The sequence below is a fragment of the Mustela lutreola genome, chromosome 11, assembly GCF_030435805.1.
Source record: "Mustela lutreola isolate mMusLut2 chromosome 11, mMusLut2.pri, whole genome shotgun sequence".
Classification (NCBI taxonomy): domain Eukaryota; kingdom Metazoa; phylum Chordata; class Mammalia; order Carnivora; family Mustelidae; genus Mustela; species Mustela lutreola.
Genome location: NC_081300.1, coordinates 90,186,429 through 90,212,853, shown reverse-complemented (window position 1 = coordinate 90,212,853; position 26,425 = coordinate 90,186,429). Strand labels below are relative to the sequence as shown.

Here is a 26,425-nt window from a genome sequence, read left to right as displayed (position 1 = left end):
TTTCACATTCTGACCCTGACTTTACATACATACACATAAAGCCTGTTAAGACATTAAAGTTGGTTTCATCAAGATGGTTTTCTGTGATGTCACAAATACAGCCCACAGAGCTGGATCTGGAATTTGTCTTATCGGCTCCTAAAATGTATCTCTGCATTAACTACAAACATTTTTTAAAAGGAGATTTACATAAAAATGCAGATCACCAGTCTCCCACATTCCTGCCTGAACAATGCACTGTAACTGGAGAGCACACAGTCCCTTTAAATGAGGCATACTCTTGGGCGCCTGGGTGGCTCAGCTGGTTAAGCATCCGCCTTCAGCTCAGGTCAAGATCCTAGGGTCCTCAGATGGAGTCCTGCATCAGGCTCCCTGCTCCACAGGGAATCGGCTTCTCCCTCTGTGTCCCCACTCCCCATCTCTCATGAAGAAATAAAATTTAAAAAAAATAATAAATAAATGAGGCATATTCTTAAGAGTTCCAACAAAGACGCTGCTCTCTCCTACTGCCCCTCAGGATGACACTGACCATCAGTGATGCCAAGACTTTTGCTTTACCCAACGCAGGTCATCCACACATTGTTTACCTGGTCCTGACAGAAATTTGAGTTTATGGCCTTTTATTTTAAAGCATTTATTTTTTCAAGAAATTATTAATCACAGGGGAAACGGAATCTACACTGTTGACAGACTACTGTTTTTTGACAGAGTGAAATGTGCTCAAGCTACAATATACACCCCTTTTCCTTCCTCCGTGTCATACCAGCCCTGTTGCTGCTTTCTTATATGACATGGGTCAGTGTCAGAGAAAGTGTCTATGCTAACACTTCATTTTAAAGTGCTTGACGTGGGGCGCCTGGGTGGCTCAGTGGGTTAAGCCGCTGCCTTCGGCTCAGGTCATGATCTCGGGGTCCTGGGATCGAGTCCCGCATCGGGCTCTCTGCTCGGCAGGGAGCCTGCTTCTCTCTCTCTCTCTCTCTGCCTGCCTCTACATCTACTTGTGATTTCTCTCTGTCAAATAAATAAATAAATAATCTCTAAAAAAAATAAATAAATAAAGTGCTTGAAGTAAGCGCATTTGGAATCACCAATTTGTATAAATCAAATACTTACCACCATTATCCAAATAGTATTACCAACTCCAATCTAGTGTTTGACTCTGCGGTCGACATGGATCTGATACTGAATGAGCATGCACACCATGGTCCTCTACCCAAATAACCTTAATTTATCCATGTACATAACATTTAGTTAGAAAATATGCACATTTTCAACACAAAATAATGTGCACAAAAACATGAATGGCCAAAAAAGAGAAGTTTCAAATGATATGCTGATGTCATCATTTTAAGTAAATATTTCGTTAAGATCAAGACCACATTTCATAGGGCGAGTAACATAACACAGTCCCTGCACATACTTGTAGCCATCTCGATTGAAAATGGCTGCGGGTGGCATGGGCAGCTGTTCGATTTTAGGAGGGATCGCCCATGAAGGCCGAAACAGACAGGCATCAGGTATCTTCAGAGGTAGCAGGCACTGGCTCGGCAACATCTTCAGCGGAGCAAACATGGAGGACCCCACGAAAGGCTGGAAGGTGGGAGCTTTGTGCACATATGAGAAGTCCTGGGACAACAAAGGGGGGGGCAGTGATAATGCCGGTGAACAAAAATGACTGCAAGTCAGTATTTTTCTCATCTAATCAGCAGAAAATGCTAATACCAACATTTTAAATTAATCAAGACACTATAATTAAAATACCAAGCAAGGTACCTCATGATCCAATTCAGAGGATTGTTAGAAACTTAGGTATATGTGGCATATAGATAATATTATTTTGAGGAAAATGTATATGAATCTGCTTGAAAACCACCCTGGCTCGATAAAATTCATATACTGGCAATTACCTTTACTTCCTCTGGTTTAGGACTTCCTAATCCATCTTCTACTTCCATTTTGAATTCAGTGAGCTGTGTTGAAACCATACTGACCATAGGGCTCTCCATCATGCCTAATGCTGTCACTGTCTCTGAACTGATTCCATCTTTATAATTCATTACAGGAGAAAATGCAGGGTGCTGTTCCAAGGAAGGAGGAGTGGGGAACATCCTTTGTAAGTCTGCAACTGCTAAAAGAGAAGAGAAGAGGAGAGAAAAGAAGAGAAGAGAAGAACAGACAACAATATTTATTTTAACAGGTAGGATTCCAAAAAAAATCCCAGTTCGTAGGCAGGCACCCTACCTGTCATTAGAAATAATGCTAACTGAATGGTTGTATCAGTTACACAACAGAATATTAATAATGGAAGTCTCTAAGAAGGCCATCAGCAGAAAATTATCCTTTTCTGGAACTTTATCACTATCCCCTTGATGCTTTATGATTTGGCTTCACATAATTAAGTGAACGAAGTCTACGTAATACATTTTTCTTCTAACAAATGATTGCCTGAAGAGTATAAGAAGACGAAAATAAGTAGAAGCTGGAAGAAATTAGATGGAATAACTTTATTAATATAGTTCTATCTCTGCTTACAAATATTTCAGAATTACATAAAAACGTGCTATAGTAAATTTTACATGGAAAATTCACCAGGTAGTTCTACTACAGAAAATAAAAATTGATTAGAGCTAGAATGGTGATTTAGATGTAATAGGATTACTTAGCTAGTTTGAAAAATCTACCATATTCACTGCTCTTCGGGGAAATGATTCCGTATTGACATTAAATGCTATCCATATTGTACCCCTGGGGATAAAAATATATGTTTATAAAAAATAAAAAATTTAAAAAAAAATGCTATCCATATTTATATTAAAATGAAACTTCACTGTTAGGTTTAATAAACCTACCTTGAACCAAAAGACAATTTATTAAAAATCCAGCTAGTAAAAAAGGTATCATTTAAGAAATAGTTAAAACAGGGATCCTCAATCTTTTTTTAAAAAACATCTTAATATACGTGAGGTTAGCCATCATCATTAGCAGGGGCTCATTAAGGCAGGGAAAAGTAGGAGCAGATGTAATGCAATCAAGTTGTGCTTGCGAAATTTGGCCACAAGGGGGTGTCCTGTACAGCAAATTTATTTACAAATTTAGAGCCTCGAGTTTAAGTCAGTCAGTGTTCTGCAATGGTATCTGATGTGCCATTTTCCAATCATATTGTTCTTTCTAGCAACTTCAGCATTTAAAGAGGCAAACAGTAACCACTGACTAGGCTAAGATACGACCTGTAGCTCTGAATCACAAATGAAGAAAGAATAACCGCACTACACTCTGCCCTGGGCTAGCATCGGAGGCAGAGCCCTATAAAGCAGCAGCACCCAGAGCAGTTCCACAGCTCAGCGCTGCTACAGCCCGGTCAGGTCATTTCCTCCCTGGGGGCCTTGGACCCTTCATCTAAATGGCTGGACTAGATGTGTGATTCTCACCAGGCTTACTTTCTTTCCTTTGTTTATGGGAGGATGGGGAAGCTTCCGCCATATGGAAGCAGAAAAAAAAAGGTGAGAACCTCTGCATGAGATGATCTTTAAAACACATTTCCTAGTTAAACAATTATATAATCCTGAATAATTTACCTTCTCTTGGCCTCCAGTGCTTATCTGTTACAAGGGACGGAACAGGCCAACAAACAGGATCTCAGATACCGACTTTCCCTCTCATTAGAGAAGCTCCACTTCCATTTATTTCCTACAGTAGGATTCTGTATAAGACTTCATTAGACAAATGGTGCTTGCTGCCACCAAAAAAAAAAGAAAGAGAAAAAGAAAAAGGGGGGGAGGGAAGAAAAAAACCAACTCCCCCGCCAAGTAGATCTTCAAGGTACCTTCTTCCTAGGACAGTATTCTACCGTTAAGGAATGGAACAATTCCTAGAACTAGGGATATAAGCCAAGCCAGAAACTCCCAGAGAACCAGTGGAGTCTGAGGAGGAAAAACGGGTCTTAAAATGTATTAGCAGTGAGATCAATAAGTTCTTTAAAACAAGAGTGAAGACTTTAATACTGAGTTAGGTTCCACTTGAAATATATACATCACCTTTATCTTTCAGTCCCTACTCCTTTTCCCAAGCCAAAGACCAGCTCTGGGTCAATTTTAATATAAAATTAATGTTTAAGTGTAACATTTAAAATCCTAAGTCTTCCTCATAAAATCTTCAAAATCCTACTATAGTTCTTAATCATCAAGTTACTTGGAAAATAAACTGTACAAATTCTCTTTGTGTTAAAGTATTCTGGCTATGGTGTAAAATTTTACCAAAAATTATTTTTATTAAATTAGCTACCAAATTTTGTCAAAGAAATCTAATAAAGGCGTTTCTCACTTGTAATAAAGACATTTCTCATTCTCAAATTCTTTGATGCTATCTAACACAGTTGTATATCTCAATTTTCTTTTTTTTTTAAATAAACATTTCTCTTTTTTTAAGATTTTATTTACTTATTTGACACAGAGAGAGATCACAAGTCAGGAGAGAGGCAGTGGGGGTGGGGAGAGCAGGTTCCCTGCTGAGCAGAGAGCCCGATTCGGGGCTCAATCCCAGGACCCTGAGATCATGACCTGAGCTGAAGGCAGAGGCTTAACCCACTGAGCCACCCAGGCGCCCATGTGTATCTCAATTTCAACACCTCAGTCTGGTATTTTTTATCAAAAGTAAAAGAGAACACACAAAAAATTACGGAAAAGACGATTCCACCTGCCAGAAATTCACTTTATAAAGTGGCTTTCACTATTCTTATTAGCAGATAGTTGGTTTTTTGTTTTTTGGGTTTTTTTGGTAAGAGTTTATTTTTAAGTAATCTCTACACCCAACCTGGGGCTAGAACTCATACCCTAAGACCAAGAGTTGCATGTTCCACTGGCTCAGCCAGTCAAGCACCCCATTATCAGATATTCTTTTTTTTTTAAATATTTTTTATTTATTTGACAGAGAGAAATCACAACTAGGCAGAGAGGCAGGCAGAGAGAGGGGAGGAAGCACGCTCCCTGCACAGCAGAGAGCCCGATGAGGGGCTTGATCCCAGAACCCTGGGATCATGACCTGAGCCCAAGGCAGAGGCCCCAACTCACTGAGCCACCCAGGCACTCCCCCCATTATCAGATATTCTTAAGAAAGACTCTTAACCTCGCTAGCTTCAAGTTCCTCATCTGCAAAATGGTAGTAATATCTACTTCATATTTTTTGTGCACATTAAATAAGATACACATAGAAGAGAACACTTCACCACATAACATCTAAACGTTCAGTAAGTGGTGAAGTCAATAATAATTAGCCCAACCTCCCCATTTTTGACTGGGCCAAAGATGAAAATGCTGTTAAGTTACAAGCAATTTCTGAGAAAGATACAACCTTAAACAGGTAGTAAGATAAAAGAAGGAATTGGAGTCAAAGAAAAAAGACAGAAGCCCAGAGAAACATTCTGGTCCCCCAAAATAGAAAACCATGTCTTGCTTGTTTGATTTTCTTCTTATAAATGCTAAAGTAAGGGAGAGAACAGCTACCAGCATGGGCTGGAGTTGAGGTATATTATTGTATGTATTATTCTCACACAATACTACCTTAACACAGACTTGATGCCAAATTAAACCTAGTTATTACTGTATGTTGCTTTCTTCACTAAAACTACATACACGAATGAATAATTATGGACCTAGTCTCTCAACCACAGTATCCACTAGCCACATATGGCTATAGGGCACTCAAGCCAAGGGTTGTCCAAACGGAGATGTGCTGCATGCATAAAATTATACACCAGATGCCAAAGAGTTAGTACAACAAAAAAAAGAACGCAAAATACCTCATTATTTTCTACATTGATTACATGTAAAAATGACACTATTGGTTATATTAAGTAAATATATTATTTAAATTAATTTTACATGGTTCTTCTTTAATTCCTTTAATGTAACTACTAGAAAATTTAAGATTGTTTGCGTATTTCTATTAAATTGGACAGTGTTATTCTAGACACTAAATTTTATAATATGTCAGTCTCTCTGCCTCAATGTACAATAAAGCTCTTGCAGAGATGAGAACTTCTTGCCATGCTATTTTATGGTCATGCCTGGGGGAGGGGAATACTGTGTGTATGTCCATTTACACACACATACACACATTTACTCTGTATACTTTGTGCACAATGAAAGATCCTCTTCACGCTTCTATATCTGTACTTTCCTAATGCTTATACTTTTGCTGTATTTCAAATTAATTAATTTTTATAGCCTGTACTTTATCATAAAATTTTGATTAACTTCTTTTTGAAACAATTATTTTCAAAATAAAAATGAGCAAAAGAAGAGAGTACACCATATGCTTTCCTGGCCAATGATACTAACTAGCAGGATAGTTTGTGAGTGCAATATTGTGAGTCCAATGATCTTGGACAAGTTATCAGACATTTTAACATTTAACAACACAACATATCACTTCATGTCAAAAAGGGCAGAGGATTAACTGGCCCAATACAAGGAAAAGAATTCATTCATCTGACCTATTCATATGTATCTGCTTTAATATTGTCTCTTTTAATCTGTGAATTCCATGTTTGCAAAATTCTGCAGTGCAGAGTAATAAAAAAAGAAAAATGTTTAATTAAAAAAACTACAGCAACTGGCTGGCTACCATTATTCATCTTCATACATGTCATGCTTGAGAAAGCGTTGCATATTTTAAAAAGCTATGGATCTACTAAAGCTGTCAAAATCCAATCTCTGTATACTTCACACTTCTACATTTGAGTAAATCAGCACACATTTATAGGTTCATAAAACTTTTTGACTCATCCCTATGACACAGTGGTTTTTCCCCTCAATTTGCTCTCATTACCAGCTGAAATTAATGAGAAGGTATTAAAGAATGATTTGCAATGGAATTATGTTTCTGCTTCAGAGTACCCATGTAAGCTACCCTATCTTTCTCTTGTACAATACTGTAGTTTCCTAGGGTGAAGAGTAACTTTAAAAAAAAAAAAAAAAAGAAGTTTCTCTTCTTGTCATCATAGACAATTAACTATTTTACCTCAAAAGGAAACACAAAAACTTCAGTATGAATTAGAAAAAGGACCATGAATAAACAAATATTCCTCATCCTTAGGTAAATTGAATTTTTTGAAACATCTCACACAAGCTCTTATACTGGAATATCACTCTAAAAATCACTGTGTAACATTTATCCTACTAGGAAAAGGCTATTAAAGAAACAACCAAAAAACAAATTTTTCCACATTCTAAAGCATAAGAGTTAATTCATAATTTGAAAACAAAAGCAAAAGAAATTTAAACTAAGATGGTCTCTTAGCTGTCTGCCCCATCTTAGGAATTCCAACTTATATAAGGTTTTTTTTTGTTTTGTTTTTGTTTTTTTTAAATTCACAGTTAACATTTTTTAAAACAAAAAGCGGGGGGAGGGACAGAGGGGAACCTCAGATAAGGCAGCACTGAGTATGAGAACATTTTGTGTAAGTTATAAATAGTAAACCAAAGCTCCATTTCCTTTTCTTACTTGGTGGATAAGGAACAGCAGCTCTTCCATCCTTCCCAAGAGGCCGGTCTTCTGCCCCAACAGCAGGCATTTTTGATGAACGCAGTGCAGGTGACACAGCCTAAGAAAAGATTATTATTGAAAAAGGGCAACACACGTGTATCTAAGTAGGGCAGTAGTCGACTATTTAACATATGCCTACTGATATTTTGGAATAAAGGTGCTTCCTTACACAGTGTTTACAAGTGAACTTCTAGAAATACTCACAGACTGTGAAGCCAAGACAGCTACAAGCGTATCCAGAATGAAAACCAGAGTGACCGAGTCTTGTCTGCATGGATCTGCTAAGGGCAGACTGTACCATCAAAGCACAAGTTGGAGTCCTTAAGCAAATCTTCCTCCCAGGTCGTTAGAGAAGTGGTTTTAGGGACACAATAATTAAATTAGGGTGGTGTCTCCAAGGAGTAATTGGCTATCAGTCTGCCTTTCCTTCTGTTTGGAAGCAGGCAGTTAAAAGAGGTGACCTCAAGCCCTCCCGAAGCATGATACTTCTCTTTTTCACCACAAAAAAGCCATGTATCTTCTGCTCTTACTTCCACAGTTACCCTTCATCTTCATAAAAAATAACCTTATCACATAAAATTATTGAAATATGCAGAGAGGGCTTTTCTTTGAGTTGTTACTCAAAATAAATGAAGTCCTTTAATAGGCAAGATTATCTTTAAGAACTCAAATGAATAAGTGGCAAGATGAAACAAAGCAAAAAATATTCTCACAAATAGAAGGCCTTTTACGTATGTATACTTATTCAATGTCACAGGGTTGAAGTGTAAAATTAAATTCAAAGACATTTGAGATGAAAACTTGGACAATGGCCTCACAACACCAGTTATCAGTAAGATGAATTAGCAAAAACAATTCTAAGGTAAGTGATTCTCTTGATTAAATGTCACACTAGAAATCAGAGTAAAGCAGAAACAATCATTTCAGAGAAATGTAAATTAGATTAAAAATGTCCAACCCTCCTTCACATATTAACATTACTAAGAATATATTCAAAAACCAAAGTAAACATACCCTCATTTAGTTCCACAGTAATACATAATTTATACAGAGATAAGTACAAGGGCTCTGAGCGCCAGTACAATCACTGGGGATGATGGCTGGGAACAGTCCCAGCTGCCCCACAATGCTTGCTTTGCCCTCTTTCTTATTCCTCCCTTTCTACTTCTTTCTGATTCCGTGTCTTTTTATGTTTTGTCCTACCATCCCCACACCAAAGCAGCTAACCAAACCCTAAGGATCATTAAAACCAATCCTACATAACACCTGATGTTTAGGGAGATAGTCAAGTTCAAAAAGGCTCTCAGATGCCTGGATCAACGCTAAAGAAACATGTCATTTCTTTTCTTTTTTTTTTTTTTTTTTAAAGATTTTATTTATTTATTTGACAGAGAGAAATCACAAGCAGATGGAGAGGCAGGCAGAGAGAGAGAGAGAGAGGGAAGCAGGCTGAGAGAAGGAAGCTGGCAGAGAGCCCGATGTGGGACTCGATCCCAGGACCCTGAGATCATGACCTGAGCCGAAGGCAGCGGCTTAACCCACTGAGCCACCCAGGCGCCCCTTTTTTAAAGATTTTATTTATTTATTTGACAGAGAGAAATCACAAGTAGATGGAGAGGCAGGCAGAGAGAGAGAGAGAGGGAAGCAGGCTCCCTGCTGAGCAGAGAGCCCGATGCAGGCCTCGATCCCAGGACCCTGAGATCATGACCTGAGCCGAAGGCAGCAGCTTAACCCACTGAGCCACCCAGGCGCCCAAAACATGCCATTTCTTGTACTGCAGTTTTTCTCACTGTCATGTCCTTTTCCTTCATGCAGCCACTGCCTGAATTTCCATCCCTGTGTTTTAATCCAATAAAAGTTACCAAACAGTACTCCTGCTTTCTGTGTATGAGGCTGGTGAAAACCAGCACTTGCTTCTACCAAGTCAGTTCCACACTCAGCAGCCTTCGCAGAGGGACACGTTATAGGCAGAGTTCAAAGTTCAAAGCCGTAAGAGTGGTCAAAAACCTTCCTAACCCTGTCTTTACCCACTACTCAGAGAGCAGACCAATGGTCCGTTCCCCATCCTTCCAACCCTCAGCTGGTTCATTCTCTTGCTTAACCAAGGCTCATTCCCGGCTCAAACTAATGCCCCTCCCCCGCCTCTCACTAACCCTCTTTCCACCTCTGAAGCCAAATCTTTTCTTGGAGGCCATTATGATTTCATCATCTTCTAAGTACTTAACATTGGTATAATGGCCTATAATATCTGTTAATGAGATACATTTTTATTTTAAAGTGAGAACAGGCTTTAGAATTCTGATTCCTACTTAACCTTTAAGCGTTAACTTAAACACTCCTCGCCTGTCACTTTGTACTTGAACGTCCAGCATCTTTAGACACAGGTCAAGTTACTGCACTCACAGTAATAAGTGCACATGGGTGTATACATTTTTATATATTTTTAAGTACATTTGTAACTTTATTTATATGCACTTCTCTGGAGGTCTGTGAGTACCTTAAGTGTCAGGGCAGAATAATAATACCTGTGACCTCAGGTACACACCACAGGAAGTGACCATCAAATGAGTAACAAATACATGGGAAGTGGACAAAAGGGAGGGAAAGTAAGTACATACGTGAAAGAAAAATAAACTAATAAACTTATTTCCTTGAAGAGAGGGCCTATCTTACTCATTTTTTGGTCCCCTAAATGTTAATAGGTACTTCTTTTTGCCTAAAAGTACAGAGCTGGTTAGGAGGACGGGGACATAAATTTCCTGATTCAGAGGAGCTCAGCTGTTCTTCTAAGAAGAACAGCCTATAACGTGTCCCTCATTCTTATCTGTCACTTTAACCACATCATGTCTTAAATTATTTAACTTGTATGTACACAAGTCTTTTCCCCTACTATAGTGCCACAACCCTAAAAAGTACAGATCATACTTGTTTATCTCTCAAAATGTAGGCTAAGTTCTTACTGATGACGTGAATAAAAAGTTACGGGGGCATTATCTTTATAATCAGAGCTAAAGGGACTACATAATATACTTCTACTAGTCTCACGATATTTAGAAGGATTTAAAAACTGAATGGGAAAGATTTTAATATTTACAACAGGAATAAACTAATAAAAGAAGACATCAACAAAGGGAAACCAAGGGGCGTTAGAGACATCAACAAAAGGAAACCAAGGGGCGTTAGAGACTACAGTGACAACTTTTAGAATCCTTTCAAAGTATACAAACATTTCTGCAGAACATTCTGAACCTGAAATAAGGGGCCCCAAAACTGAGTAGACAAAACAATAAGGAAATACTCCAACAGTGACCCAAGTTCTCCCATGTAAGGAGATTTCTGTTTCGGTAACTATGGCAGACTCACCCCAAGTTCGTCATCATCAGAATTATCAAAGATGTTGTCTAAGTCATGCAGGGAAGGTGCCAGATCTGTCACCTGTGTAAGGCTACTGGAGCCAGCTCTGCCAGCAGCATTATCCTGCCGGACATCTGCGAGAAAGGAGGCAAAGATGCAGAATAAGTGACTTCATCCATAGAGAAGGAGTGAGAAAAGGGAATGGATCTCAATGCGCAAGACCTGCCTGTGAATTTTTCCCCTAGGTTTTGAGTTAAATTTAGAGACAATTATTTCCAAATATGTTTATCAGTTTTGAAAGTAACTGAAAAACAAACTATGAAAAATTAAAGATGGGATCAAATTACTGCTATTACAGTAAAATATAATTCTAAATCGAGAAGCATCTCCCTTGCATTTTAGTTTAGCAACAATCCAAGTGAGGCAAATAATCATTGTACACACCTGTTTTAGTAGCAGAACTGAAAATAGACATGGCATTTTTCCCATCAGGCACCGGCGTGGAATGACCTGGTGTAGTGACATCCTTGGTACCAAATCCATCCTCTGACTGTATAATAAATTCAGCCAAACAAAACACATGAACACCAACCCAAAGTGTGGAATATGAGGGAGAACACAAAGAATTAGAGGGTAGAATGGAACTTATTATGAGCACAAGTATGATAAACCATGGTCTATGCAACCAAGGGAAATAAAAGATATGTCCTTTTCCTTGAATTTAAACAGAACCCAATACTCCCACACTGTCCCTCCAATCCTATGGAGTATTCTGAGTCAATCTGGACGTTATGCCTAACCAGTACTGGTGGCATTTGATTACAGACCTGCCACGGTGTTAAAAGCTGCCTTTAATAACATCATAGATACTGAATTATGGTTCGAGCTTTCTGGATCTAGATAGATCTCTACAAAGGAATCTCTGAAGCATTCTCCTGAACTGTACAGGCCTCTTTTAATTGTCTATTTCCTCTATTCTTAAGAATACCTCTTTAAATGGCCCAGGATTTTGGAATGTTTTAAAATTTGAGGCTAAAGACAGCACACACCCCCAGTACTCACTTTTATGACAATGAAGCCACTAAAATTGATACTGACATAATTTAGGAGTAGTGTTGATAATAATTCAGATAGATATATAGGTAAAGCGCTTGGTACAGTAACCACATTAAGCGCTAAATAACCAATAGATATTGTTAACAACATTTTTTTCCCTTACATTTTGGATATTTTGAATAATAATTAAAAAGAAATAAGCAGGGAGCATAGGCCAACAAGAATTAGCATATGAGAGGAAACATGCACTGTAAGCTATAGCCTGGAAAATATGAGGCTTCATTTATGTTCAGCTGACTTTTAAACAAAGGTGAGCCATGACATAAAAAGGAACAATACGTTGTTTCATACAATAGTACCAAGAGCATGAATATGGGGACAGAGCAATCAGGCAAGACTACCTCAAACATTCTGCCTCAGAAGTTTTCCCACACATGTTGTACTGACATAGATCAAAACCCACACCATGCTGGATACTCTCTATGTTAAATAGTACCTTATTCTTTTTCAGGGAATCCTTCTCCGTCCCTTGTTTGCATTTCTTGTTTGCTGTAAAGATGTATTTTATGTCGCCATCCTCAAAGGTATATGGATCATTGACTTCTCCCAAACTGTCTCCAGGTTGTTGAGCTAGAGGCAATGGGTCAAGGAAGTGGAGTGGCTGCATCTGGGGCTGCTTTTCTTGCCAGATTTTAAACCGTTTGTTAGGTTGTGCTAAGAGTCTAAAAGGGAAAATAAATGATAATTTAAGCAAGATAACGTAAAAAGATTATCTTTTTTTAAAAAGCAGCATTTATAATTTAAAGCACTTGCAAAACTTAAACTTAGAAAATTTATCTCTATAAAAAAGTTCTTTTAGAGAAGATGTTCACAAATAAAACTTAGTAGGTCTTTGTGAAGAACATGTTTCTGTCTCTGATTCCATGGATTCCAGTGAAGAGCACAGATGGGCTCTAAGGACAGAATGACTAGGTTCAAGTTCAATCTGTGTCATCTTCTGACTGTTTGACCCTTGCTTCTTTCTCAGCTTTGAAAATAAGGTAGTAATACGACTGTGGTGAAGATGAACTGAGATGGTCTGGGTAAACTGTCAAGAATAACGGATAGCTCAACAGCACTAAAAATAGTATTACTACCAGATGCAGGATACATACCTGACTGCATGCAAAGCCTTCCTTAAAAGTGTCAACATACAAAGAAGGCACTGACCACAATATGAAAAGTCTCATCAAGCTACATCCTTTGACTAACAAACAGCAGGCCCAAAATAAATTAATACCAAGTCCTAAATGCCACAATGAAACCTTTATATGGCAACATGTTTAAATAATGACACATGTGAAACCTGACTAAGGAGAAAGCACTGGACTTTTCAGCATTTTCCAAACGCAGAGTCCAGAATGGTGAAGAAAAGCGTGTTTCATTTTGGCTCTGAAGGGTGAACACGGGGAGATGAGGAGGAAAGCCCCGACTGTCAGGACCCTACGCCTTGGTCAATAGGCATCAGGTGAGTGGTACGCAGAGTCGCCTTACCTTTGTAACGCAGTGCTCTCTGAGTTTACCTCCATTTTGGCATCACATCTGTCACCCTGGAGCTCTGGGGGCCGGAACTCAGCATCATCAATGCGGGGGAGGCGGTAACTGTGCCACCACTTGTCTGATGACTCAGGGTTCGAGGGCCTAACCCCACAATATAAGGCTGTCTCGCTGACCTCTGCCATCAGAGGCAGTCTTTGGCCTACGAGGACAGTTCTGTCATCCAGAGTCGACAACTGCTGGAGTTCTAGCCCATTTCCATAGAGGGCTGGGTTCACAGGAACAGATGGCGGGTCCAAACTCTCTGTTTCCTGACCTCGTGGTTGAGGGCTGAGTGTTGGCGGCAGAGGGGAAATAGGGGAATGAGGTGAATCCATAGGATTCAGATTCATTTGCTTGCTTGTATTTCTGGAAGGCACGGCCATTTGTTTATCATACTTCCTACTGCTAGACACCTCTAAGGAGGAGTCTATCCCTCCCAAACCTAGCTTCTGTCCTGGTGTGTCCTGCTCCACACAGAACTCATCAGCCACAGAGGGCCTATGGTGAAATGGTATCAAGGGTCTCTTTTGCAATTTGTCTCCCTTTTCTGGTCTTTCTGTTGTTTTGTGCTTAGACGCAGGAGGTGGTAAAGAAGAAGATGATGATGGTCCTGCACTGAACCCTGGTTGAGATATTGCGGGAGGTCGATTGGGTCCTACTGCACAACGTTTTAAAAGTTTATGCCTGAAATGAGAATTAAAATAAGGTCAAGAAACAAACCTGAAATCTAACTGTTACATATAATATGTATGTAATATAATGTTGTAACAGTATAACATTACTACATCATTATAACATTACAAATAGATTGCAAATTGCAAACATTACAAAAGATTACAAATAGATATAACATTACAAATAGATGGCTCTGATAAGGTTTTGTCTTTTAAGCACACACTAGATCCCCAAATCACTGAAAAGGACTCTAGGTATTAATTATTCTTATAATGACTAAAATCTGCAACACTGATGGAAAGTGGTGAATCAAGCAAACATAAGTTAAGCACATAAGAGATGGACTTAACAGTGCTAACCCCTACCAAAGACTGATGTGAAAAATCCTCAAATCTTTCAAATTTGGTGATGGCCTCAGATAACGTATTCACACTGCATCTTAAAACCAAGAGTAATGAGATCATTTGCCAAGAGAGAGAGAAACAAATCTTCTAATTTCTATCTTACAACACTCTACTAACTCCAATATAGAATGGCTTATAATAGCTTGTACTGTTGTAAGTTGGGAATAAAATAATTGTGATTCTCCCCCAAAGTGTGAAAACAAGAAAATGAGGGTCAATCCACAAATCTTTAACAGAATAAATAGACTAGAAATCTTATATGCCATTCTTATCAAAAAAAGAAGGAATAAAAGACAACTTTGGATCTTCCAGACTCACAAAATTAGACAGATGTTTAAAAAAAAAAAAAAAAAAAGTGGTGAGTGAATATGAAAACAACAAACGCAGCTGTACCAAGCAGGGTAGCAAGTCTGCTCACATCCTAACACACTTCTTGGCAAGCACAGGTGTGAGATATTGCTCAGGAAGGGCCCACTAGATGATGCCAAGGTTTAATCTGTGCAACAAAGTTATACAGTAGGTCAGCCAGTTCCTCCCAATATATAAATCCACCCAGGGAAAAAAACCTGAGCTCTCCTGCCCATGCAGCAGTAACTCTCTGAGGCCACTAGGGTGGCATTAAATTACTGCTAAATATCACACTCAATGGTACCCTAGTGAGCAGTAAAACGGATTTGTGTGGCATAATGGGATGGTTTAGTGGGACAGGAGGATGGCCACCCTGCCCCATAAGGCCATTAAAAAGTGTGAGGAGTGGACCGTTCCATAACGGGTTTGGTAATCTTGCAGTAGATAATCTGAAAAGACTCTTGCTGAAGTCTTTGCTACTCTTTAAAAAAAAAAAAAAAAAAAATCAGAGTTTGAAGAAGGTTGTTTAAGCATAAAGCTACTGACAATAAGGGGGAAATTGCACTTTAAATCTCCAGGGCACAGCAGCACACTAAGAGGTGAATGTCTCATCTGAAAATAATCTCAATCACATCTTGGAAGGGGCTTATTTTAACAGTTCAAAGAATCTTTTTTTTTTTTTTTTAAAGATTTTATTTATTTGTCAGAAACAGAGAGAGAGAGAGAGCGAGTGAGCACAGGCAGAGAGGCAGGCAGAGGCAGAGGGAGAAGCAGGCTCTCTGCCGAGCAAGGAGCCTGATGTGGGACTCGATCCCAGGACCCTGGGATCATGACCTGAGCCGAAGGCAGCTGCTTAACCAACTGAGCCACCCAGGCGTCCCAGTTCAAAGAATCTTTTACATAAAACTTTTTCACTTGGATTTTCTCTCTCAGAGCATTTACCCACACCAGTCCTTTGATAGATATTTTATGGTAGCCTCTTCAAAGTAAGGACTTTTGGCAAACCAGAAAATCTCATAAAGTCATTTTTTTTTTTCCAGTTGTATTTAATGACTTGGCTACATTGTGAAATGGTTACAATCAGGGATACACTAGGGAGTAACAGACTATCAGACTATCACAGCAAATCTCTGATCAGGTAAGAGGCCTCAGTGAAGCAAGGAGCAGGAAATCAGCCTCAAAAGGCTAACTATATGAGTGGTCCAGTGGTGGGAAGGAACCAGAAGCAGAGCCAAATAGTGTAGAAACACAAGGTGACTAAAAGAACGAGGCAACTAGAATTACTATCATAGACATTTCCAAGGACATCAGTGTGAAATGCAAGGATAAAATTCGTCTATAAAATGAAGAAAAATAATAAATGATAAAGTTTCTAGGCTGAAAAGGGGAAACTGTGATAAAAATGACTGGAACAAGATACTTGATTTGTGAGAAAACACACATGTCAATATTAAGGATATTTCTTAAAGGCATCCCCCAAAATATAAGACCAGAGTATGTATGAGAAGTCAGGTCTAGAGATAAATACTTGGAAGTCAATGGAATGAAAAGCATAACTAAAAAAAGACCTGAAGCTATAAGAATCTGGTCAGGAAATAGAGGAGTGATTCCAAAGGACAAAAGAAAAAGTGCTATTTATTTACACTTCAGGTAAAAACAATTCAAGGGAGCAAATAAAAATGTCACAGAAATCAACAAAAAGGTTATTTTTAACAGCTGAAAAATCTAGATTAAGGAAAAGAGGAGCAAAAATAGGATGAGGGCATAAGCAAAGCTAAATACACCAACATTTTTATCCTAGGTACGTTCTAAAGGTGGACCATAACTTGGCTATGAGCTGCTTAGAAATAAGAATTAATAAGAAAAGGCTTTCTGTCACACAAGTTACAATGGCCTAGAAACAGAAGGAAAACAGGTATTCAGCTGGTATACCACACCTATCCTGAGACAAGAGGTGCTCAGAGAGGATCCTTAATGAACAACTTCTTCAAAAACACCCTCCTTAAAAAATCAATAGTGCACATTTCATTAGGCTAATATTTACAGCATCTCTCAAAAAAAAAAAAAAAAGCTGACTAGAGAGGCAGAGCTTGATAAAAGAGAATCAACATAAGGGACAAGAGAGGAGAGGACGGGAATACGGTGTGAAAACTGCTGTTTAAGCATGTACAAATACACACACACACAGTTTGTACATATTCTCAGGGGTCATTTGACTGCTTCCCTACCCTGAAGCCAACTTATTTATGTCACAATAAGAACCCCTAAAAAACTAGGGAAATGAATGGCCATTTTCTTAATATATTTTATCTCAAAAGAACTTTTTCTAATTGTTGAACAGTATCAAATGGGAAAATATGTACTTTGGAAGCAAAGCTACTCTAAGTTGCTCATTAAGTGAATAATCACCATCACATCCTCAACAGTCACCTGAGCTAGGGGTGAGGCTGATATACACTTAAAAAAATCTAAGAACACTGGGGTACTTGGCTGGCTCAGCTGGTTAAGCATTCAACTCTTCATTTTGGTTCAGGTCATGATCTCGGGGTCATGAAATCAAATCCCGCATCAGGTTCTGTGTTCAGTACAGGGTCTGATTGAGATTCTCTCCGTCCCTCTCCTCCTGGCTCTCCCCCTGCGTGAGACCATTCTGCCCTCTCACATACGTGTAAAATAAATAAATAAAATCTTAAAAGGAAAAAAAAAAGAAAGAAAGAAATCTAAGAACCCTAATGAAAGCCCATGACAATAAGACTCTTTACTACTACAAGGAGTGATAACTCAAGGTAATATACAGGGGAGCAAATATTTTCTACAGAAATCAATTCAGGGTTCTAATTCAAGTATCTAACTGAATGAATAATTTTAGCTTTGTATCTAACTGAATGAATAATTTTAGCTTCTGGCAGGTTTTATTACTAAATACCTACCTCAAGCATCAAAACATACCAGCACTGACAACAAGACAAATTATCTATGGAAGGTCGATTTAATCCAAATTCTATGAACTCTAGCCAAGTTGTTTAGTACTTATCTCTATTTTAAAATCAAGAACAATTAAATAAATTCATTTAAAGGGGAATAGACTGTCTTATCAAATGCCTTTTGGTTTTGGAGTAGTTACCACAAAAAAATTTGTGGGAGCAATTTGATAACAGGGCCACAGTCACAGTTGTCAAATAAAGCTCTTTTTGAGTCCTGACAATAAAACTGTTATCATCTGTATAAAAGAAAAGACCTATCTTTTCCTTCTCTACTAGAGGAGGAAGACTGAAAACAAAACAAAACAAAATAAAATGATGAAGAAGAAGCGGTCTGAGAGTCCACGAGACAGCCAACACAACAAGGTCCCAACATTTTATCTGACCCCTGTTCTGCCTTGTCTACTACCTACCTAGAACAGGAACAGCTGACTCTTTGGGTTGGATCCACAAAATCCCAAGTAGCAGGATTATTAGCAGGCTCTTCTTCAAGAGTTGGAGTTGACATTTGGCTCCTCCTAAAAAAGGTTAAAAATGTGACTTGTGTAAACATGAGAAAATACTTATATCTCGATGGGGGAGGGGGGTGTTTTAAAAGACCTGAATACATTTCCCATAGTAATGTTAGCTAGCTGATAGTGCTGAGCAATCCAAGGTTGGGGGCGGGGGTGGGGAGAGGGACGAAGGAAGAGCAAACTTGTTCTATGCACTAGAAGAAGCAAGGTTCAAATATTTCTATTTAAGTTGACTGCACATTTTAACATGGATACAAAGCACTTAAAACACTATCTGGCACTATTAGTTGTTGCTTTAAAAAGTCACCTAAATTTTGTAGAAATTAACTTAAATTTTTAAAATTATCTTTTCCCAGCATCTGTGAATTTATGCCCTGAGACAGACTGTTTAAGCCGTGTCTCTAAACTAGGAAATAATAAGAAACTACTAGGCTACTAGGAAATAATAAGAAACTGACATATCAATTCTTCCACTTTTTCAAAAATATGCTAAGGAAGGCAGGGAAGAGAGCCAGAGGAGGGACAGGGGGCAAAGGAAGGAAGCAAAGTCAGATAGGGGAAGAAAAGAATATGGCCTCTGGAAATCAACCAACAGAAGCACAGCAGGTGGCAAACACCCCTCTATCATCATTTCAGTTTAGAACTGTACTGTCATTTAAAACAGAAGACCTAAGTCGCAGAAAATGTGACAAAGAAGGTCATTTCCCTTTGCAAATAGAAAACATTCATAAATTGGTATACAGAGGAAAACCAACCCACTGACTATTGCCCTCAGCCATATGTTCTAAAAAATATCAGATGGATACCTTACCAATCTTGAGATACTTAGGAACTTCCAAATTTCCTAGATAACCAATCAAATCAAGTCAACATCTTTAACACCCTTGCATTCAATTTTGCACTATTATGTTCAAAAAGATGATCTACTAATCCAATGACCCTTCAGGTTTGGTCACACGATGGTTCAATGTGACTAACACTCTTCACATAGTAATCAAAGACATGGTGTTACTAAACCATGATCCAGACGTAATGCAAAAATCATACTTGGACTGGGTTCTGTTGAGGATGCATTCCTTCCAGACTCGATGGACCATATGATTGTGGAGTTTTGGAGGAATCTTCCCCGATCTCTTTGGACTGTGCATAGTTATCATCCCCCCGTCTTGGGAGCCTAGGTGACTGACAGCACTCTGCGTACCTCCACTGTCCCCTGGAAAAGACAGACAACTTACTTGGGAATGTGAAAATTATCTGAAAAGGTCTCCTGGTACACAGACTGTAAGCTTACTTCACAGAAATGTTTTGATTTTTGAAACCCGTATTATTCATGTAGCACCCTGGCAAGAACACTACCCATAGCTCTGAGCACAATTTGTGTGTACTGGCACTTTGGACGGTTCTTTGTCTCTTCCCTAAAATAGTTCACCACATCAACACTCACACACTCAGACAACCCAAGGGCATAGCCATTCAGAGGCATTCCGACTCTACAGATATTGGAGACAACTTAGCTATAAAGGCTTATATATCATAGTACTAAAGATGTGATCACAAATAGATTGTTTTAAATTTTTAAATCAACAATGCAATAAGTAAGTTTCAAGGCAGAACAAAACAGCAGAGGGAGCTTTCTGCTCATTTAGCTAAAAATCTATGCAGCAATTGCACATAGCGCCCTGGGTCAGAGAAAGAACTTAATGGCACAAAGCTTTTAACAAGGTCAAATTTCAAATTTGCGTGTGGAACTCTCTGTCCTTATGCCTGACACAATTTATGAAATCTTAGTGCTAAAATACTGAAAGGTTATCTCGACATTCTGTATCAGAAGATTATTCACTAGTTTCTCTCTAATAACTCCACTTAGCTTTTCCAGCTATGGTTGGTATATAATCCCATTTCTTTCTATTAGGTGCATTAGGATTACTGGTAATACTGGTTTTTGGTTATATGAGTATTTTACTATTTCTATCACACAAGACAAATATTGAAGTTGATTTCCAGTATTAAATTCTGATTCAATTACTTTCATCTATTTAACTTCATAGATATACTGTGGGTTTTATCCTCAATAGAACTATGATACAAAACATCTTGACCAAAATAATCAATTTTAAGCACTCTGGAAACCTCCACCCTCATCTGAAAAATAAACAACCTTATACCACAAATGAGTAGTCCTGATATGCTGGAACACAATCATGTTCAGATGAGCTGAATGGTTGGGCTTAGCTCTATTTAAGACAAAAAAACATAAACCAGCATCAAAATGCTGGTTCTAAGAACTATAAATTGCTTGCTCTCCATGAAAGAATTATTGTATTAAAAATTAGATAAAGGAGACAAAAAATTTGGTCTTTTACTGCTATCTTTATCTTTAAAGTTCCCTAACTTGGTATACGGTACAAAATAATTCACTTCAATTCTATAGTGGATTTGCAAATGCTTATTATAAAACTGGGATAAACAGAGAAACAGAAGTACAACACATAGCCCTGTGCTCCCAAACACCTTACAATTTAGCCAAAGAGATTATATACCCACAGTGTCATATGGGATGAATATGATCAAAAAATAAAAGGGATGAGGAAAATAAGGCACAGTTTTTTAAGATTAAAGCTGGGTTAATGCTTTTCAGTAGCTTTTAATGATTTAATTAAAATGGGGATGATACCTCATAGGGAACTAGACAAGACCTATACTCCATGCCATCATATACAAACTGAATGTTGTTTCTCAAAATTATCTCCATAAGTAGGAGACACAAGCAGAGGTACCTATCCACATGAGGCAAGAGTGATTTCACCAAAACCAGTTGGCCCTCCTAGGTCCCCTGCTAATCTAGAAGATTCTTTGCCATTTTAGGGGAAAAAGGGACACATTTTGTCCTATATGTAGGAAAACATGGCGATGCTCAATGTTTATCAACTGCAGAAATACAAGGCTGACCAAGACGTCTTTGTCTCTGAGATAGCATTAATTAAGAGTCCTAAGCTATAATTCATTGTATCATGATGTAAAAATTAAAACAAATTCACTTTACAACAAAGGTTCCAATTGCTTTTATCTGGTTGGCTTTAGAGAGTTAGGAGGCATCAGGGGATTTATTTACCCAGGGCTTAGCACAAATGACCTACACAGAGTCAAAGGAAGTAATGTAAAGACCTGGAGTTAGGAAGTCCACATTGAAAACCACAATAAACAAAACCTGGTGTTTCTGAATCGTGAAATTTATCGTTCCTAACTGATCAGACCCTAGGACATCATGCATACAGCAGGCTTTCAATTTTAAGTTTCAATTTTAAGTTGAATACAAATATCCCTAAGAGATACTAATTTGAGTCTCTGTATCAATATATCTTCTCTATGATGATTATTAAAAAGTCTGTAGAAGTATTTTTTCTTTTTCCTTTTTCTGGTTTTCTTCTTTTTTAATAAAAATTGAGCAAATCCTTTCACAAGGAATCATCCAAATTCTCTGCTCTGCCATATCAGAGTTGGATGTCCCTTTTTTCTTACTGTCTCAGCAACTACATGGCTTCTCAAGACAGAGGCTGCCTGCTGCCCATTTCTATGCCTTCCGCACCATATCTGAGTAACTCCTTCCAGATAACATAATCGTGTTTTGAGTACTGCTTCAAATTGCTTACGCCACCATTTGTATACTGCTTTGCTGCCTACAGAGCGCTGTCAAGCTTTTTACCTAGTATGTGTAATAGCTGTCAAGTACATAGTACTTAACAGAGAAGGAATTGGAGGCTCAGGCCAAGTTTGAGAATTTAATAAGGCCAACTCACCTAGTAAAAGCTATATAGCCAGATTTTTAAATTAGGAGCTCAATCACAGCCTCTATACTTGCGCCCGATATACTGCTTAACCATGAACATTTACTGAATCCCCTGCACATGCGAAGCACCACGTCGGAAACTGTGAAATGCCGTCTTAGGGAATCTCATGAGAATAGCCACGTAAGTGTGTATCATGCTGCATAGTCTGTTTTCAGTTCAGCAGTCAAGACTTTATCTACTCTGATGCTTTCACTAACATGGCCTACGTTAAAAAGCCTATAAATAATCTCCCTTCAGCTCAAGTCTGATGAATATTAATGACTAGATTTCCAATTAAAACGACGTCAACTACAACAACCAAAAAGTTAACACAGAAAATATACTACTCCAAAGATGGCAAAATGCTCCCAATTTAAACAATTTCTGAATTTTTTCATAAAGGAAATTTTTTAAAGTTTCATATGTAATTAATACTGATCATTAATGTAGACAGATGACTGACAGAACAAAGCATTTCCCTGAGAGCTCCTGAATGCCAGTCTACCTTTATAATATAACAAGAAAAGAATTATACCAGACATGTTCCTGCCTGGCAATGGCCAACTGGGCAAATGTTTCAGCTATTTTCAGATTAAGCGGTTTCCATTTGTTTTAAGGAAAAAAAGAGCAGCCTCCACCTTGTCCCTTGTTCATGTATGTCTGTGTGTGTGCACACACATACATGTGTGTAAAGGGACAGATGTGTGTATCGAACTTAAGAGAAACAACTACACTGTCTAACTGGAATAAAGACTAATAGGGCACAATTCAAATTCGGAAGCACATCCATTCTATTTGTTGAAAATTTTCCTTCTGTATTTTGCAGACTTCCCATGTCACTCTACCTCCATCTCTTGGCATAAGGCATTTCTCAATGTGAGTTTACTCATCTGTTCCATGGCAAGGGAGCTACATAGTTTTCTGTGATCTCCTCCACCTGGATGAATACATTCCTGGATTATACTCACCTATGACAGCCTGTTCTGGAGAAGTGGGAGGGGTAAGAGGCATCCCACAGTTACTTGGGTCCTTCACACTACCAAGTCCCTGCTGCCCCACTGTAATATGGCCTCCAGCACCAGCAACACTCTGAGGAACTGGGATATCATTCTGAGAGATCAAAACAAATGCCGAAGGATAAACCATCCGAACACCACCTGTAAGGAAAGAGAGCAAGGAGAGAACCAGGCCTGAGAAAAAGTTCACACCGGGATGCCAACTTTGATATTCTAGTGGTCAGAGTCAAAGCTCAATGATGAAAATGAGGTGCTCATTAGGTACTGCCAAAAATGATGTGCTCCATTCCTTCCTAAGTTAATAGCTGTTTAAACATGTGCTCCAACATTATGATAATAGCATTTGGAAGACAGGGACCACTGGTGCTTCAGGCAAGATAACTACTCAGCATATACCACTGTATCAAGAGAATAAAAAAAAAAATGGGAAAATTATGGAGATTATTTTTGATGAATCTCAATGATTATCTTTTTAAATTAAGAAAGATGAAGAAGATAGAATAAAGTTCTTCAGGCAAAATATTTTCTTACCAACAATTACTTCGACAGCCACAGGGAAATCATCGTTGTATCCCAACTCTTCTTCCTCTTTCAATTCTTCTTTCTTTTTCAGCACCATGGGATAGAAATACTGCCATTCCTCGATCAGCTTACGGGTGGCTGGGTCTGACATCTTGTATGCCTGGCCTGTTAGCGTGCCATTTAAGCCATAAGGACTTACCAGTACTAAGGCAGGGAGGAGAAACATATGTTACAGATCAGGGTAATAACTCCTACTTACGTGTAAGGCCACATATGTGGTCATTTAGGCTAAAGTCCAGCCTCACTTACTAGATAGGGCTCTTTATTTCCGGACTCCTTTTACAGTTTTATTTTTTAAAAGTTTCTCATTTTAGTACCTCTTACCTATATGCCTCTCAACATACATCAGTTTTTTAAGGAAATCAAATGGGAGAGGTAAAAAAAAAAAAAAAATCAGACAGCTGTAGTAACACACAATATATAAACTATTTATGAAAGCTTCTATACACCTGTTTGATAAGAGTTTGATAATGTGAACAGAGACTCTTTTACAATAAAACCATTTAATACATATATCCCAAAACCTGCCTAGAACTTGGACACATTTTCCAGGGTTTCTGAGAATTCCTAGGTATTTGTTGTAATTTTAAAAATAACATATAAAAATAACTTGTAATAGCAAAAAGGTCTTGATGTACCAAGTCTGAAACATAATGCTTAGTTATAATTTCAGTTACAACTGTTTTGAAGGTCATTGATGAAACAACTCTAAGCAAAACTTATTGGACTCAAAGTCCCTCTACCTCTTCCAGTGTTTGACCTGATGTTATTTTCACTGACCTAGCCACAAAAATATAGTTAACATGATGCTGCATATAACCCAGCCAGTTTGTAGTCTAGGGGAGTTAACCTTCCAAACAGTATTTTTCCAGAGATAAACTTTTTCTTAATCCTAATCTCTACAAAAATCTCAGCATAGGCATTAAATGAGATGTTCTTTCTTTGGATGGCTTTATTTTTTTGATAGCTGGATGATATATTACAATATTCGGTGATAGCTATAGACATCACATATTTCTTGGTATCTTTCAGCTGTTCCTCACTGATTCAAATAGGATAAAAATACTGAGTCCAACCAACACAGTTAATCAAAGGGAATATTTCTGCATTAATACTTCTAGGAAATTCCTACATCAATAATCAATATTTCTATATTAATACTTCTAGGAAATTCCCACATCCCACATTAATTATATTCACTAAAATTATTTACAGGCCAACATCTGCCCCAAGAATGCCCCTCCTCCACACCAATCAAGGGAAATAAGCAGGGTAACATCCCACAAAAAAGTCTTCTATCACTTGAGACATCAGAAACAAACGATAAGACCTAAAATAACTGGTTTATGGAGACCTGATATTGCTAATATTATCTTTCCCAACTTAGATTAGTTACCTCCCCTCATGATTAGGAAATCCTTCTGTTCTTATCATAAATAAATGCTTTTGTTTTCAGTGATAAAGTCTAGAATGAAGTAAGATGGTCTTCAGCACCTTCATAGTTAACAAAACACAGTATTGAATAATTCTGGTACTCCATAATATGCAAATATTGTACAACTCTTAAGTATACAGTTTGGGAACTGGGTTTTGAATTTTATAAATGTTCACACAGCAAATACCAAAAATTATGGAATGGTAAAGTACATGGTTTAAAATGTATTACAAAAAGAGGGGATAAAAAAATAGGTAACAATTAGGAGAGAGTTAAATGAGGATTCAACATTCTTTTTTACCTTAAAAAAAATTTAAAAGCCTCAAATATCTTTAGGGCAAGGAACAGATGTTTTCATCAAATTAAATCAGAATCATCTGCAGGAAATCAAAAACCAATCTTATGTAATACAGAGGCTAAACACCCATGACAGGTTGTTATGTCAATAAAAATATTTTAGTTAAATCTGTTAAAAGATCAGTGTTTTTTAAAAAAATTACTTTGTATGATATTCTAAGACCATTTGAACCAGGCATCTCTAGTAATTAGACTGAACCAAAAGAGATTTTTCCAGAAGGGTGAATCTAATATTATTACATAAAAACATTATAACATTTAAAAAGTTATTCATATAAAATTCTGAACTCTAAAAACGAAACCAAAGATTTAGAAATCATGATTAGGAAACAGGGACATGGAGTTATTGTGATATAATCTAGGTGATTAGCTGAGATTTAATGAACATATACACATTAAGTTAAATTACAACCAAATACCTACAATCAACAGAGCCTCTAATTAAAAGAAATAATAAAGATATTAACATCACTGAAGAAAGTATACAACTCTAGAAAAAGGATTCTGATTGAAATTTCAAAATTAGTAATTTTCGGTAAGTCATGTTGTGCCTGAAACCATGGAACAAACAAAACAATGAGAACCTTTAATTTTTGATGTCAATTACTCATTGGATTGTATTTTTCAAATACTGATCTTTTTTTTTTATAATTTTTTATTTTTTATAAACATATATTTTTATCCCCAGGGGTACAGGTCTGTGAATCACCAGGTTTACACACTTCACAGCACTCACCAAAGCACATACCCTCCCC

At 37.8% G+C, this 26,425-nt stretch overlaps 1 protein-coding gene across 2 annotated transcripts in view; it reads right to left on the bottom strand.

Annotated features, from left to right (window-relative positions):
* MED13L (mediator complex subunit 13L) overlaps positions 1 to 26,425 on the bottom strand; it is a 294,362-nt gene that overhangs the window by 37,898 nt on the left and 230,039 nt on the right. The window contains exons 6-16 of one of the 2 annotated variants that reach the window (XM_059139468.1): positions 23,828 to 24,022; positions 23,249 to 23,437; positions 19,501 to 19,666; positions 18,352 to 18,456; positions 13,486 to 14,214; positions 12,449 to 12,674; positions 11,341 to 11,446; positions 10,906 to 11,030; positions 7,501 to 7,600; positions 1,908 to 2,128; positions 1,421 to 1,626 (exon numbers count right to left, since the gene is read on the bottom strand). In XM_059139468.1, the coding sequence (XP_058995451.1) occupies positions 1,421 to 1,626; positions 1,908 to 2,128; positions 7,501 to 7,600; positions 10,906 to 11,030; positions 11,341 to 11,446; positions 12,449 to 12,674; positions 13,486 to 14,214; positions 18,352 to 18,456; positions 19,501 to 19,666; positions 23,249 to 23,437; positions 23,828 to 24,022 (2,368 nt within the window). The remainder of the gene's footprint in view (positions 1 to 1,420; positions 1,627 to 1,907; positions 2,129 to 7,500; positions 7,601 to 10,905; positions 11,031 to 11,340; positions 11,447 to 12,448; positions 12,675 to 13,485; positions 14,215 to 18,351; positions 18,457 to 19,500; positions 19,667 to 23,248; positions 23,438 to 23,827; positions 24,023 to 26,425) is intronic. The other variant, XM_059139469.1, reaches the window with a different exon arrangement.